The 16,635-nt window shown below is 42.3% G+C and overlaps 1 protein-coding gene across 3 annotated transcripts in view; it reads left to right on the plus strand.

The window, feature by feature from the left end:
- The window catches only part of stim2b (stromal interaction molecule 2b), a 94,992-nt gene that overhangs the window by 61,733 nt on the left and 16,624 nt on the right, over positions 1 to 16,635 (plus strand). For all 3 annotated transcript variants that reach the window (XM_072718515.1, XM_023796145.2, XM_023796144.2), the window contains exons 3-6: positions 5,387 to 5,498; positions 7,315 to 7,426; positions 8,474 to 8,589; positions 12,740 to 12,917. In XM_072718515.1, the coding sequence (XP_072574616.1) occupies positions 5,387 to 5,498; positions 7,315 to 7,426; positions 8,474 to 8,589; positions 12,740 to 12,917 (518 nt within the window). The remainder of the gene's footprint in view (positions 1 to 5,386; positions 5,499 to 7,314; positions 7,427 to 8,473; positions 8,590 to 12,739; positions 12,918 to 16,635) is intronic.

Genomic DNA, 16,635 nt, shown 5'->3' on the forward strand with positions numbered 1-16,635 from the left:
CTCCAAAATGGATAATGTACACCTTAATTCAGTTCTTTTTAATATAGCATGGTAGAACAAAGAAACTTGGTGATCAGATAAGGACCACAAAGGAATGTTGGAAGAGAAGGGGGGGTTGTTAACAAAGAAGACTCTCTGAAAGTTAAGACACATTGGTTACACTCACTTTCCAGATTCTTCTGGTATACCATGAGAACATCTATACAATGGTAGCTATACCTATCTATTTGTTTAAATTTATATGTGTTCAAGTGCAAAGGGGTAAAATAGGTGATACTCCGTGAACATGGTTATAAGGGTGGCACACAAAACACTAAGATTGTCTAAGGACACATACAAACATAACCTATCTGTATATTGAGACTAGTAGTTATAAGTAAATCAATATACAGGGTATACAAAAGTCAAACTTAAATGAAACTTCCATTAGGGTGTTTGTCTGTTGGGTGAGTGATATGTAAGGCAGAATGTATGGGGAGGGGGTTGTGTGCCAAGTCGAGGGACCCCTGTCCATTAGGTCCACTCTGCTTGTCTGTAGGTCCCTAAATCTATGGGCAATAAAAGTTGGAGTGCTGGCCTCCCTTGTTATCTGTGTGTGTGTTTTTATGTGTGTAACCCCCCTTTGGTGCCTCTCGTACCAGGCTCGGCCTTGTCTCAGGCCACCTGGAATTTAGGCCCTGTGATATGTGCATGTGTGATCCTACAATGTGCAGAGTAAGTTATGTGATTTGTTCCTCGTTCCTAATTTGAGAAATAGACTATGCTACAACTAACCCATGTTACAATCATCCCCAGTCTCCCTTACTGTGATTGAGTGTAAAATGTCCTGCTTCAAGTTCAAATGCAACCAATAAGCTACCTGCAAACCAATAGGACTAAGTTAAATTTAGTTAATAATAGTTATCTAAACTAGATTTTTTTAAATCTTATTTAATGTGATCAACAAGCAGCAGGACTGCAAAGAGCTGCGCTTCTAGTTTAGCTCCTTTTGTCATCTATATCTACAGTATATCTAAACAACTACAGATGATATACAAATTGCCAAAAATCGAGGAAGCAGCACTAGGTGGCAGCAGAGGATGGAAAGGGAGGCTGCAGCAGCCTCCGTGTGACTCTCTAAATATCAAAATTGTTTTCAAACTTCCCAGGAATATTGTACAGGTCAGTGTTACTCAAACTGTGGGGGACAAGACAATTTTCTAACTTTTCTAAAATAAAGTACATATTTTATATATCGCCAGCCCCCTGCTCCACAAATTTCATCGGTAGCAGTAGCCAGTGGGAAGATTTATCATGGGGGATGGGGGTGTATAACTTTGTTCCTAAGGCAATTCAATTAGATGAATTATGATTATTGAAGGAATGATTTGATTCATCTGAAATGTTTAATTAATTTATCATGGTTTCATTCTATTAATCAATTATTAAATAATTTTGATAACTTACATTCAAACCTTTTTAAAAAAAAAATCAGATTAATGGAATGACATTCAATACAATTAATTTTTTCATAGCGCCTTTCACAACAGTGTCACCCAAAGGCACTTTACATGCCTGTGTTGTGATATATTGCTGGATCATTTATACAGAATAATTCAAAAACTTCCAAGTAGGGAGAAAAAAAACACTGCATTCACATTATTTAAATGAGAGGCATGTATCTAAGGTAATGTCTAAGTTATGGGCTTATAGTCTTATATTATAGCAGACCTTTTGGATTATAGTAGACCTACCCATAGACTTGTCTCCAAACAACAGAAGCTCGGTTTTCTCTGAATTTAGTGACAACATTTTTCAGTCATCCAGGTCTTAACTTCATTAAAGCAATTAGCTAAACTGACAATAGATGATGTATCATTCAGCATAACTGAAGTGTATGTTTGGGTGTTGTTGCATAGGAGAGATAATTAAGATTATGTTTACTTATGTTGCCTAATTGCAGCATATAAAGAGAGAACAATATAGGACCAAGATCTGATCCGTGTGGTAATCCATATTTGACTGGTGACATTGACAATGGAGTGCAGTTATTTGACACTTGAACATATTGATATTAATTAGTCAAATTTAAACCACTTCAGCACCCTTCCATACAACCCAACATCAAATTCCCAATGAATGGTCAAAGGCCTCACTAAGGTCCAGAAGTATGATAACAGTCACATTGTCAGCATCAATTGCCATTGTTTACAAATTTAGTTAAGTGTTGTGTCCCTGACAGAAGCCTGACTGGAATCTATTCAGTTTCATCTTGTGTCTCACCAAATATGACTGAAGTTGAACAGTGACTGTCAAAAATGGTACATCAGAGACAGGTCTGTAATTGTTGAACTCCTACGGATCCAAACTTTCTTCAGTTGTGGTCTGATTACTGCTACTTTAAATTGGTCAGGCACATCATCTGAGAATAGGGACACATTTATTATGGCAGTTATAGGTCTTCCCAGAATTCCCAGAGATTCTTTTAGAAGTTGAGTGGGGATTGGGTCCAGGGGACTTGGTTTTAGTTATTAGTGTTTTTAACTCTTGTTCTTTGACTAATTCAAAAACATTAAGGGTGTGTGATGTCATGATTATATGGGCAAGAGGGGGTGATGGAGCCATCTGGGGAATATATGTTCTGAGCTTCTTTGCAATTGGTATGCATGCTCACCTTAAGTCTAGCATTATAATAAATATGTGTTTCCAAATTTTTGTTTGTTTCATAGTGTTTTGTTTTCATAAATATGGAATATGATACGTCAGACACATTTTATGTACACCCCGGTTAGCTGGTATAAAAAAACTGCCCAACAGGGGCACAGTGGAGTTTGTGTGTGTACAGTTAAAAACAATCCAGGCACCAATAACATCTGATCTTAGACTAAAATCACAATGGTGTCTATAGGTGTCTGTATGCGTCTCTCTGTTTAACATTATATGGTAGTTACTCAGTTGTACCATTGGTGTATCTATTACGGTTCTTAATGTTTTGTCACCGAAAACGTTAATCGTAGCGCAAATGAGGAAGTAATACTGTGGAGGGTCACAGGACTGTCCAGGGAAAACATTTTTGTCATTCCAGAAGCATCTTTTCTAGTTTGTAGTAGTAGTAGTACAGGCTGGCTTAGAGAACTGACTTATTGATGGACTTTGGCTTTGACCTTGACCACAGTTTATACATTGCTTTTAGTAAGCAGGCCCTTTCTTTCTTTTTCTATAATGTTAGCACGCCCTCTACGACCAAATATCAATCTACGTAGTAATGTTAATTAACCACTAAACCAATTACCTAGCAATTCTTCCTCACAAGAAACACTGCTTGTAGCATAATAATAATAAACTTCAGGTATGTAAAATACTCTACACATTAATTTAACCTTTAACCTTTATTGTCCCTCATGGGGAAATTCTTTTTACGCCTCCATCAACTTGCTCCTTGTAGAACAAGCTGTCTGCGAAGGGCAGCCACCCGTAGCGGCGCCCAGGGAGCTGGGGGTTAAGGGCCTTGCTGAAGGACCCACAGATATGCTGAGGCTGGGTTTGAACCGGCGACCTTGTGATTACAAGCACACAGGCTTATACGTGGACAGCGTGTTATGACACATACGTGTCCTGACAAATTATTTGGCCCCTTTCTAATTCCCTCTTTTTTATTATTCATAACATTTAATTGTTTCTAATCTTCAAACAAATTTAGGATAATACAAAGGACAACCAGCGTAAACACAATACATGCGTTGTAAATGATCATTTGTTATTGAAGGAAAAAAAATCAGTAACACCCATATCAGTCATGTGACAAAATAATGCCCCCCCCCCCCAAACTTAATACTTGGTTGTGCCACCAACATCTATCTATTTTACTTTTTATAAAATGCATAATGTGTTTGAAATCTTTTCAGCTGTGATTTCAGGACAGAGCAGCCACTCTGTTAGGCACATCACGGCTTTTTGGTTGAGGATGATAGATTCGCTGCTGTTATTAACACTAATGGCATCAAAGGGCTTAATCAAACAGCTCTTGTGATAATAGTTTCACTGTTCTCTGCTAATTTAAAAGTAATAAATACACGTTGGAACAAAATCATATCTTTAAGTTCTCATCCTTGCATTAGAGTATAGACCAGTTATTATTTTGATAGTATCTCATGTGGTAGGGTAATGCTGAGTCAGCACTGGCAGCTGTGGTTACCAGAATTATTCTGTAAAAAATACTGTACAAGTGTAAACAACTTTACAGAAACATTTGTAAATTTGACTTGATTTCAATGTAAAACAACCACTACATGTAAAGTTTACTTGGATTCAGTGTAGAATAAGCAACGATTAGATGTAAATTATACTGAAATAACTGGTACAACAGCAGTATGGCCCTGCTAAATTAACAGAAAGAAGATGTTGAATCTACAAATTCACTATGTAAAATGTTACCGTTTTGGTATGTGAAATTAACAGGCTGTTTTGTAAATCTGTTTACATTTTTACCGTAATTTTTACAAAATTATTCTGGTAACCACAGCGCCCCGCTGGTGCTACAGTATTTTTTTATCACCTCAGTGGAAAAATACCTTCTTATCAACTGACCAGAGGTGTTGCCACGAGGTGAAGTTCTGACGGTAGCCCCGAATGTACTGCAATTTCAAAAGCTGACTGACAAACCAGAAAATCCTGACTTGTGTGGGCTATTTCTTGATGGTTCGTAACGCACGAAGCAAAAAGCAAGTGTTGATATATCATTTAAAGTTTTACTGTTTCTCATCTGTAAAGCACAAAATATTAATTTGTTTCTTTCAGTATAAACAAAGTGGACCTGATTTTAAAAATATTATTTTCACAATGTTATGTTGTAATTTTATTGTATTGGTTTTTATATTACAGTTTGTATGCGTTTAAACTACAGTAATTTGTTAACTGTACCAAAAAAAAACAAAAAAAAACATATTTTTACTGGAAAAATATTTTACAAAATATTAATGTCAAATATATAAAATATACACTGCTTTTTCCCCTTTTCCTTTGTTTTTCCTTTTACAGTTTTTTTATGTCGTTATTTTACAGAATTTCTCTGTTAATTTCACGGACATTTATTGCAGTGTATGTTTTAAACACAATGAATATTGACATATAAAAAATTATATCGCAAATTAAATCAAATTGCATTATATGTGATAAATATTGTTATTAGATATTTTCCCCAAATCATCCAGCTGTACTCTAGAGGTATGGCAGCTTTATGTCATTGTCTTTTCTCTCCTATCTGGTGTTGCTGAAAAACATCAGAGAGCAATGAAAGCAGGGGACAGTATTTAAGTCATTTTTGAGTAGCTCTCTCAGATTGAATCTGTTTGCTCTTAGCCGTAATATGACAATCAACCAGTCTCAATTGTGCTTTGTTTATTTTCAGTTCATTATAGAAGACATGAAGCAGCAGCAAACAAATAAGCACAGTAACCTTCATCGAGAGGACCAGCATATTACTGTGGAAGAGCTGTGGAAGGGCTGGAAGACATCTGAAGGTATAAGACAGAGAAAGAGAGAGTGCACCAGAAATTGGGGCTATCACCCCTTCACCTGTTAATCTCAAAATGCTGATGATGCAGGCTGAGGTCTCAATTGGAGCAGACACCAGACATTTAGGTCTGGAACCCCTTAAATTGGGAATCTGTGCCTTCAGAGCAAAGCGTTGAATGGATTCAAATTCCAGCAAGTTGTGTTTATTTCCCATATAATTAAGGGGGATTAATAACATTTTTAGAATTCCAACATTTTTGGAATTCAGGATCAAAAGTTCCTTGAAACTAACTGGGCTATCGGGCTAGAATGCAGTATCGTGGGTTCATCTCCTGCAGCGGCATGTTTTAGCTATATGAACTAGCATGCTGACTCTGTGTTACACTCACAGAGTGTAAGACTTTGCTGTTGTGGCACAATTTGACCCCTTTCAACCAGACTTAGCTGGCTCGTCTGATTCATCTAACCAGCCAGCATTCTGCAGACCAGATGATTACTGTAGCTGTTGGTGTCTTTCACATTTGGTCTAAGTGTCACCCACTCTGTAGACATGCTGTTTCTTATCATGTCCCTGTACTATGTATCAATTTTCTTCTCACCTGTTTTCCACAGTAGAGGTTCTGAGGTATTAGTACTTGGGTGATAACTTTCTCTTAGGAAAACCTGTTAAAATTATAAATTAAAAAGGAGCTTTAACAGAACAGGGATAGTGAAGAAATTGATTCACAATGTGTATTAGATGAAACTGCTTCTGGGTTTATTGTATCAATGTTTTACACATGACAAAGCTGGGAACAAGAAGTGTAACAGGCCCAGTATTTTACTATCACTACTTTATAGAACACAGTCCAAATATATTATAGCTTAAGGTAACCACACACTTCAAACGTCATCCATACAAAACAAAATCAAACGTGTTGGTATTAAGGGAGAAGACAAATCAGGATCATGGAGTAACATGCAGGACTGATGTCAATGACTGGACTGGGGAAACATACTCTAACGCGGACTTAAATACACAACAGCAATCAACATGACTCGAAACAGCTGGTAACACGGGGAGTCCACACAGGGTAGATGAGGGGCGTGGCACACAAGAAGATCTGCACTATTGGGGCATGACACTGTCGCATACTTAAAATGTTGTTGACCTGTTTATTCAAGGACACAGAATGTTTTCAATGCAGCTGACCCGCATACAGAGCGGAAATAAATGTATTGTGCCGAGTGTGTGAGTTCTTTTGATAAAGGAGATAACAGCCCTTTTAAAATGAAAGTAGCATTCTTTATTAACATCCACTATTCGTCTAACACTAGCAGTGGCACAGACAGGGAAGCTAGGAATTTTCACAACATTCAGTTACGTGCTAATGAAATACACATATTCTATGGCAAACATTACATAGTTAAGATATTTAATATTTACAACATACATACATGAATACACATATCAGTTTACACTAGTTAAATATATGCACCGTGTGGTGCAAAGCATGTCTGTAAATGCATAATTAGTCCTGCTTTCTGACCCCGTGGTGTTACATTATGTCAACCAATTGTGGACAGTGGGTGGGAACAGAATAAACAAAAAAGTTTCCCTTGGGATCCAGTCCTACACAGGAGACCGCTCATACAACATCATATTGCTAGAACAACGTTGATTCCGTTGATTTCATTTGAATTATATGGCCACTTACTTAATACACCAGAGCAGCTTTGACTTGATGAAAGCTGATAATTCCTGTGCTGGCTCAAACACATTACTTTTTCTCCTAGACTAGAGCTGAACAAAAATGGCTGCTGTCTCCATATTTTTTCCAGTTCACAACTGGACAACAGAGGACACAGTCCTGTGGCTGAAGGAGTCTGTAGAACTGCCCCAATATGAGACAAATTTTAGAGAGTTTAGAGTGAACGGGAACACTCTACCTCGGTGAGTAGTCTTACATTGCAGCTCTCTAAAATGATTGACCCATATGCTTTTTCTAACCAGAAGTAGTAAAGTGTCACCCAGTTGCTACAACAGTTAAAAATTGTGTGAATGGGGATCAGACTAAAAGTTAAATCAAGTATCCTGTCTCATCAAATTAGCCCAAGAGAGAGTAGTTTTCATCTTTTTCATTAGTATAATCCAGAAATGCAGTTACTATTGGTGATGAAGGGATCCCACAGCATAAACACGGTATAGATGTAATGTTTACAGAGTGAGACGGTAAATAGAGAGATACAGACTTGCATAACAAGAATGATAAGAAAACACTATGTATACAACATTATTGTAATAACCAGGTATTTCACACCATTTCAAATTGATAGTGAAGTGCTATATTTTACCAGAAATAAACAAGCGCAAGGTTCCCTAACCAGCAACTCATTATTTTTTCTTTCTCTGTTTTTTGAGGGTTCTTATAATATAGCAAAATCTTATAATATATAAAACACATCAACATCATCAAGCTAGAATCTGAACCCACAGGTTATTATGCTACACCGTGTTTTAAGCAATTAGATCAGGGGTCTCAAACTCCAGTACTGGAGGGCTGGAGCCCTGTGTAGCTTAGTTCTTTCCCTGTTTCACCACAAATGATTCAGCTCAAGAGCTGTGTGGTAGTTAGCACAAGGAGTTGAACCAGGTGTATTAAATGAGGGTGAACCAAAAACTGTGTAGGACTTTGTAGGAGTTTGAGACCCCTGAATTAGATAATTAATGAAGCATAGTGTGCTGTGCGGGAAGTTTTATGTTTATTGAGTCAAATGAACTGGACTTCGGGGGTCAAATATGCTCAGACACGGTACAGATCAGCTAGTGTGAGTACACCCTAAGTCCTACAAAGGTCTATGACAGCAGCCTACTACTAAACACACTGAAATATCCATTAATCTAAAATAGGACAAGTGTAATACCACATGTGACTATGCAGTTGCAAGAAACTGTCAATTTTGGTGTGTTTTTTATTGTTTTTCATGCAACCCATCTCAGAATAGCTTCCAATGAGCCTTCGTTCATGACGTCCCAGCTGAAGATCTTGGATCAGCGACACAAGCAAAAGCTCAATCTTAAAGCACTGGATGCAGTTCTGTTTGGACCTCCGACACGTAAGTGGGCAAGCAGTCAGTACACCAGTGAATCTGTGTGACACGATTGCTACTTATTAAAGCTTAACTTAACTAAACTAAACTAAAATATGTAAAAAAAAAATATATCCCTGAGACAATATGGGGAGGGGGGGGGTACACTCCTCCTTATCCTAGAACACCACCAAGACCACCCAACTCGACACAAACATGCATGCATGCATGCATCCATTCATCCACTGTAACTGCTTGTCCTATTCAGGGTTACAGGAGGTCTGGAGCCTATCGCAGAGGCTATAGGTGCAAGGCAGGGAACAACCCAGGAAAGGGCGCCAACTGCAGGAAACATACACCATTCACTCACATCATCCTGGGTATGATGTTAACCTACATCCAGGGGTGGATTAAGGTGTACGGAGGCCCCTAGGCTACAGTAGTCTGTGGGCCCCCCAACCCAGCCCCGCTCCGCGCCAATGGGGGCCCCCTTGCAGGCTGGCACACGTGGGGCCCCTAGGCTTAAGCCATATCTAGCCTGTGCGTTAATCCGCCCCTGCCTACATCCAGCCCTGCAAGCAGGTCCTCCAACTTCCAGGGAAAATTTAAGGATTGGTGGCAGGATTGGCACTCCAGGAAAAACTTCACACTGTTCTACCCCATTCAAACTATTGTGGTGCTGAGGTATCACCCGCTGCATGGCTGCACCCGGGTTCTCGTCCCAGAGGTGGTTCATTGTGTGGTGGGTGTGGCAACATGCTGTATCAGCACATGCTCCTTACCTCTCTCCTCTGTCATTTGAGGGGTGTAAAATGCATGATTATCATTTCTCCGTCATCCCTTGATGCATAATATTTTTTCATTGCTACAGTATATCATCCTTTGAGAATTAGGTTCAAATGTCAGAATCTCTTTCATTCGATAGATTACACTACTGTATAATAATGTACAATGTACTTTACCAACGTTAAATATAGTAATAATTAATGTCATACTGTGCATAATTTATCATATAAACTTTACCATATGTATGTACACAAAAATGATGTTATATATTGAGTCCGCGGGCAAAAGTGGGTTGGCCATGCCCTAAAATAACTTGCCCTATGTGCTTCAAATAAGGTGACAACCTAATCCAGAAGTCGGCAACCTTTTTAAAGCACAAGATTTACAAAGCCTCTCCTGGAGCCGACATCTTATCGTGGTGGAGGGGTTTGCGTGTTCCAATGATCCCAGGAGCTAAGTTGCCCAGGGCTTTATGTGCCTGGTAGGGTTACCGAAGGCAAACAGGTCCTGGGTGAGGAACCAGATGAAGTGCGGCTCACAAGACCCCTAATGATGAGCAAAATATTGGATCCATGATTTCCCTTGCCTGGACACGGGTCACCGGGCCCCCCCCCCTGGAGTCAAGCCTGGGGGTGGGGCTTGATGGCGAGTGCCTGGTAGCCAGGCCTGCACCCATGAGGCCTGGTTGGGCACAGCCCGAACAAGGCACATGGGTCCCCCCTCCAATGGGCTCACCAACTGTAGGAGGGGCCATAGGGGTCGGGTGCAGTGTGAGTTGGGCAGTGGCCGAAGGCGGGAACCTTGGCGGTCCGATCCTCGGTTGCAGAAGTTAGCTCTAGGGACATGGAATGTCACCTCTCTGGTGGGGAAGGAGCCTGAGCTGGTGCGCGAGGCTGTGAAGTTCCGACTAGATGTAGTCGGACTCACCTCGACGCACGGCTTGGGCTCTGGAACCAGTCTCCTCGAAGGGGGTTGGACCCTCTTCCACTCTGGAGTTGCTCACGGGGAGAGGCGCCGAGCTGGGGTGGGCATACTTATTGCCCCCTGGCTGGATGCTTGTACATTGGGGTTTACCGCAGTAGACGAGAGGGTAGCCTCCCTTCGCCTTCGAGTGGGGGGACGGGTCCTGACTGTTGTTCGCGCTTATGTGCCAAACGGCAGTTCAGAATGCCCACCCTTTTTGGAGTCCTTGGAAGGGGTGTTGGAGAGCGCTCCTCCCGGGGACTGTCTTGTTCTGCTGGGGGACTTCAATGCTCATGTAGGCAATGACAGTGAGACCTGGAGTGGCGTGATTGGGAGGAACGCCCCCCCGATCTGAACCCGTGTGGTGTTTTGTTGTTGGACTTCTGTGTTCAATGAACACCATGTTCAAGCATAAGGGTGTCCATATGTGCACTTAGCACCAGGACACCCTAGGCCACAGTTTGATGATCGCCTTTGTGGTCGTGTCATCGGACTTGTGGCCGCATGTATTGGACACTCGGGTGAGGAGAGGGGCAGAGCTGTCAACCGATCACCACCTGGTGGTGGGTTGGCTCCGCTGGTGGGGGAGGAAGCCAGTCAGACCTGGCAGATCCAAGCGTATAGTGCGGGTCTGCTGGGAGCGTCTGGCGGAATCCCCTGTCAGAGGGAGTTTCAACTCCTACCTCCGGCAGAACTTTGCCTACGTCCCGGGGGAGGCGGGGGATATTGAGTCTGAATGGGCCATGTTCCGTGCCTCCATTGTGGAGGTGGCTGACCGGAGCTGTGGCTGTAAGGTGGTCGGTGCTTGTCGCGGCGGTAATCCCTAAACCTGCTGGTGGACACCGGCGGTGAGGGATGCCGTCAAGCTGAAGAAGGAGTCCTATTGGGCCTTTTTGGGCCTGCCATACTCCTGAAGCAGCTGATGAGTACCGGCGGGCCAAGCGGAACGCGGCTTCGGTTCGCTGAGGCAAAAACTCGGGTATGGGAGGAGTTTGGCGAGGCCATGGAGAACGACTTTTGGTCGGCTTTGAGGAGGTTCTGGTCCATCATCCGGCGTCTCAGGAAGCGGTGCAGCATCAACACTGTTTATGGTGGGGATGGTGCGCTGCTGACCTCAGCTCGGGACGTTGTGGGTCGGGGGAAGGAATACTTCGAAGACCCCCTCAATCCCACCGACATGCCTTCCAAATAGGAAGCAGAGTCTGGGGACTTGGGGGTGGACTCGCCTATCTCTAGGGCAGAGGTCGCTGAGGTGTTTAAAAAGCTCCTCGGTGGCCGGGCCCCGGGGGTGGATGAGATCCACCCGGAGTTCCTCAAGGCTCTGGATGTTGCAGGGCTGTCATGGTTGACATGCGTCTGCGGCATCGCGTGGACATCAGGGGGCGGTGCCTCAGGATTGGCAGACCGGGGTAGTGGTCCCCCTCTTCAAGAAGGGGGACCGGAGGGTGTGTTCCAACTATAGGGGGATCACACTCCTCAGCCTCCCTGGTAAGGTCTATGCAGGGGTGCTAGAGAGAAGGGTCCACCGGATTGTCGAACCTTGGATTCAGGAGGAGCAGTGTGGTTTTCACCCTGGCCGTGGAACAGTGGACCAGTTCAACACTCTCGGCAGGGTCCTGGAGGGTGCGTGGGAGTTTGCCCAACCAGTGTACATGTGCTTTGTGGACTTGGAGAAGGCATTCGACCGCGTCCCTCTGGGAATCCTGTGGGGAGTGCTCCGGGAGTATGGGGTGCCAGGCTGCCTTATAAGGCTGTTCGGTCCCTGTACAACCGGTGTCAGAGCTTGGTCTGCATTGTCGGCAGTAAGTCGGACTCGTTCCCGGTGAGGGTTGGACTCCGCCAGGGCTGCCCTTTATCACCGATTCTGTTCATAACCTTTATGGACAGAATTTCTAGGCGCAGCCAGGGCGTTGAGGGTGTCCGGTTTGGTGACCTCAGGATTAGGTCTCTGCTTTTTGCAGATGATGTGGTTCTGTTGGCCTCATCAGACCGTGACCTTCGGCTCTCACTGGAACAGTTCTCAGCCGAATGTGAAGCGGCTGGTATGAAAATCAGCACCTCCAAATCCGAGACCATGGTCCTCAGCCGGAAAAGGGTGGAGTGCTCTCTTTGGGTCGGGGAGGGGGTCCTTCCCCAAATGGAGGAGTTTAAGTATCTCGGGGTCTTGTTCACGAGTGAGGGAAGGATGGAGCGGGAGAATGCCTCCTGGACGCCTCCCTGGTGAGGTGTTCCGGGCATGTCCCACTGAGAGAAGGTCCCGGGGAAGACTCAGGACACGCTGGAGAGACTATGTCTCGACCTGTCTGTCAGAACAGAACTCAGTTGCAAGTCAATATGTATGTGGAAACAAGCTGCTTAATTTCTCTGATGAAATTATTTTCTACAGATATATCACACATACCATGTCCTTTTTGTGATTTTGCTCCAGGTCCCCAACATAACTGGCTGAAAGACCTCATTCTGATGGTCTCCATTGTCATTGGGGTTGGTGGCTGTTGGTTTGCATACGTGCAAAACAAGTCCTCCAAGGTACACATCTCACGGATGATGAAGGATCTAGAGAGCTTGCAACATGCTGAGCAAAGCCTATTGGAGCTGCAGTGCCGGTGAGTGAGCCCTTGAGCTCAGAGGGCCCCATATACTCATAATATACTCACTCATCATCTTACTGTGTATCATTTAATTGTTTTGAGTAAAAAAGTTGTGTTTTTCCAAATATAACTAAAGTTGCCACTTTTGATTTTAAGAAATAAGGTAGGCCACCCCCACCTTTCTAGATCTACAACAATAAAATTTGCTTGGGGATGAACTACGACTAAGTGTATTATTACAAGCCTACCTTACAGGTGGCCGCGTGTGGCTCAGTGGGCTAAGCCTGTGTACCTGTAATCACAAGATCGCTGGTTGAAATCCAGCCTCAGCACGTCTGTGAGTCCTTGAGCAAGGCCCCTAACCCCCAGTTCCCTGGGTGCACCAACAGGTGGATGGCCTTCGCAGACAGCTTACTCTACAAAGAGCAAGTTCAGGGAGGCTGAAAAAGAATTTCCCCATGGGGACAATAAAGGACCTATACACTCATAAAATGTAACTGCAAATTTGAAAAAGTTGGGACAAATAATTTTAGTTATCGTGATGACAAGATCAATAATAATTAATCAATAAAAATAAAGATTTTGGCATCAGTTTGATGTGTCAATCTTGGCTGATATTGACAGATGATATTTAAACTTTATTATAAACATATATACAGTGGAGGAAATAATTATTTGACCCCTCACTGATTTTGTATGTTTGTCCAATGACAAGGAAATGAAAAGTCTCAGAACAGTATCAATTCAATGGTGGGTTTATTTTAACAGTGACAGATAGCACATCAAAAGGAAAATTGAAAAAATAACTCTAAATAAAAGATAGAAACTGATTTGCATTTCATGGAGTGAAATAAGTATTTGAACCCTCTAACAAAAAAAGACTTAATACTTAGTGGCAAAACCCTTGTTTGCAAGCACAGAGGTCAAACGTTTCTTGTAATTGATGACTGTCAGGTCGGTGGAGTGGGTGAGCAGGAAAGCAGGCGAGATCAGCCGGATAGACGGGTAAACGGGGTTTATTCAGGAAACAGGACCGGGGAAGCACGACAACTAACATTTACAATGACAGAACTGGGGAATACTGACTGAGACACGGACTAAATACTCAAGACAAGGCAAAAGGAATAGGCAACAGGCGAGTACAATCAGGAGTTAACACGAGGTAACGAGGTGGGCGTGGCACACACGAGGATCGTACGGAGCTGGGCGTGACAATGACCAAGTTTGCGCACATTTTAGGAGGAATTTTGGTCCACTCCTCTTTGCAGATCATCTCTAATCCACTAAGGTTTCGAGGCTGTCTCTGTGCAACTTTGAGCTTCAGCTCCCTCCATAGGATTTCTATTGGATTAAGGTCCAGAGACTAACTAGACCACTCCATGACCTTAATGGGCTTCTTCTTGAGCCACTCCTTTGTTGCCTTTGCTGTATGTTTTGGGTCATTGTCGTGCTGGAACACCCATCCACGACCCATTTTCAGTTTCCTGGCAGAGGGAAGGAGGTTGTCGCTCAGGATTTCACGATACATGGCTCCGTCCATTTTCCTGTTGATGCGGTGAAGTTGTCCTGTGCCCTTAGCAGAAAAACACCCCCAAATCAAAATGTTTCCACCTCCATGCTTGACGGTGGGGACGGTGTTTTGGGGGTCATAGGCAGCATTTTTCTTCCTCCAAACAAGGCAAGTTGAGTTAATGCCAAAGAGCTCAGTTTTGGTCTCATCTGACCACAGCACCTTCTCCCAGTCACTCTCTGAATCTTTCAGGTGTTCATTGGCAAACTTCAGATGGGCCTGCACATGTGCCTTCTTGAGCAGGGGGACCTTGCAAGCACTGCAGGATTTTAATCCATTGCGGTGTAATGTGTTTCCAATGGTTTTCTTGGTGACTGTGGTCCCAGCTACTTTGAGGTCATTAACTAACTCCTCCCGTGTAGTTCTAGGATGATTTCTCACCTTTCTCAGAATCATTGACACCCCACAAGGTGAGATCTTGCGTGGAGCCCCAGACCAAGGTCAATTGATGGTCATTTTGTACTCCTTCCATTTTCGAACAATTGCACAAACAGTTGTCACCTTCTCTCCCAGCTTCTTGCTAATGGTTTTGTAGCCCATTCCAGCCTTGTGCAGGTCTACAATTTTGTCTCTGACATCCTTGGACAGCTCTTTGGTTTTTCCCATCTTGGAGAGTTTGGAGTCTGCTTGATTGATTGATTCTGTGGACAGGTGTCTTTTATACAGGTGACTAGTTAAGACAGGTGTCTTTAATGAGGGTGACTAATTGAGTAGGAGTGTCTAACCACTCTGTGGGAGCCAGAACTTTTAATGGTTGGTAGAGGTTCAAATACTTATTTCACTCAATGAAATGCAAATCAGTTTTATTTAGAGTTATTTTTTCAATTTTCCCTTTGATGTGCTATCTGTCACTGTTAAAATAAACCTACCATTGAAATGATACTGTTCTGAGACTTTTCATTTCTTTGTCATTGGACAAACTTACAAAATCAGCGAGGGATCAAATAATTATTTCCCCCACTGTATTTATAGTTAGAAGCACCAGAGCGAAAAACACAGCAAATGAAATAAAGGAGATGATTGCGTTGGATGATCAGTCATTTTCTGCAGTGGGGGACAAGGGATTTAATCTTTTCATTCAATGCTTATATAAGATCTCAAAGTACCGGCATGGTTATAATTTCTTATTGAATATGGCCTGTGGTTTGATATGCCGTTTTCCACCGGCAATTAAAAATCAATGTAATCCGTCCCACCAATGTGTGCCAACAACTCCCCAGTAGTAAATTATCCTACCCTCCACATCCATTTTTTTCCATTTTATTTCACATGTTACGTGTTTGGGTTACGTGCCGTAAGGGATATGTGTTCATGGCACTGAATTGTGATCTAAGTTTTCTTGTTCTACAACATGAAAAATCAAACACTGAATAACATTAGACTGGCTACTGCACATACCTGTACTTGAGAATAGCAAAATATAATGATTCAACAAAATCCTCACATTCATTTTCATCTGCAGTTGGCTGTTCTGGAGTAAACCAGGGTGTCCGCGGGGTTTTAAAAAGTATTAAAGGTAGTAAATCACATAAGCAAAAATTAAAGCCATTAAAAAGTATTAAAAGGTATTACACGCAAATTTACGAGGTATTAAATTTTAGATTTTTTTTTAACTACAAATTGTCCATTTGTGTTTTAAAGTTTATCTGCTAAATTTCTCGCAAATTATTTTAAATGTGGATTAGCTCATTCCTTCATTCATAGATGACCTCTGTGATGCTGACGTCATATTCGGTGGTCGAGCGACGTCTTAAACAGTTTGCGCGCTGAAGTACATGTTGGCTGCTTACACTCAGAAAAGCTAAGTCATTAGTCATCATGGGTAAGTGCAAATTTGCACGTAAGTGGTTAGAGGACCCAGCGTTTAAGGACTATGGAAGTAAATTAATGACAAAAGTCGTTGATGAAAAAAAACACGTTGAATTACACTTATCGAATAAAAACGCATTGCATTAATGACGCTTTGAATTTTTGTGGACTGTAATTTAATATGTGCATACATTTAAACATTGAACATTTCAACTGAAAACATTTCAATCGTAATTTCATTGCTTAAATATTCAGTACAAAAATATTTGGCTTCCAAAATTCAGTTCCAAAAGATACGTATTTTAAAGTGCATGTTTATAATTCAACCACATGAATTCAGTTAATTTAATTTCG

The sequence above is a fragment of the Paramormyrops kingsleyae genome, chromosome 12, assembly GCF_048594095.1.
Source record: "Paramormyrops kingsleyae isolate MSU_618 chromosome 12, PKINGS_0.4, whole genome shotgun sequence".
In the NCBI taxonomy this organism is placed as follows: Eukaryota; Metazoa; Chordata; class Actinopteri; order Osteoglossiformes; family Mormyridae; genus Paramormyrops; species Paramormyrops kingsleyae.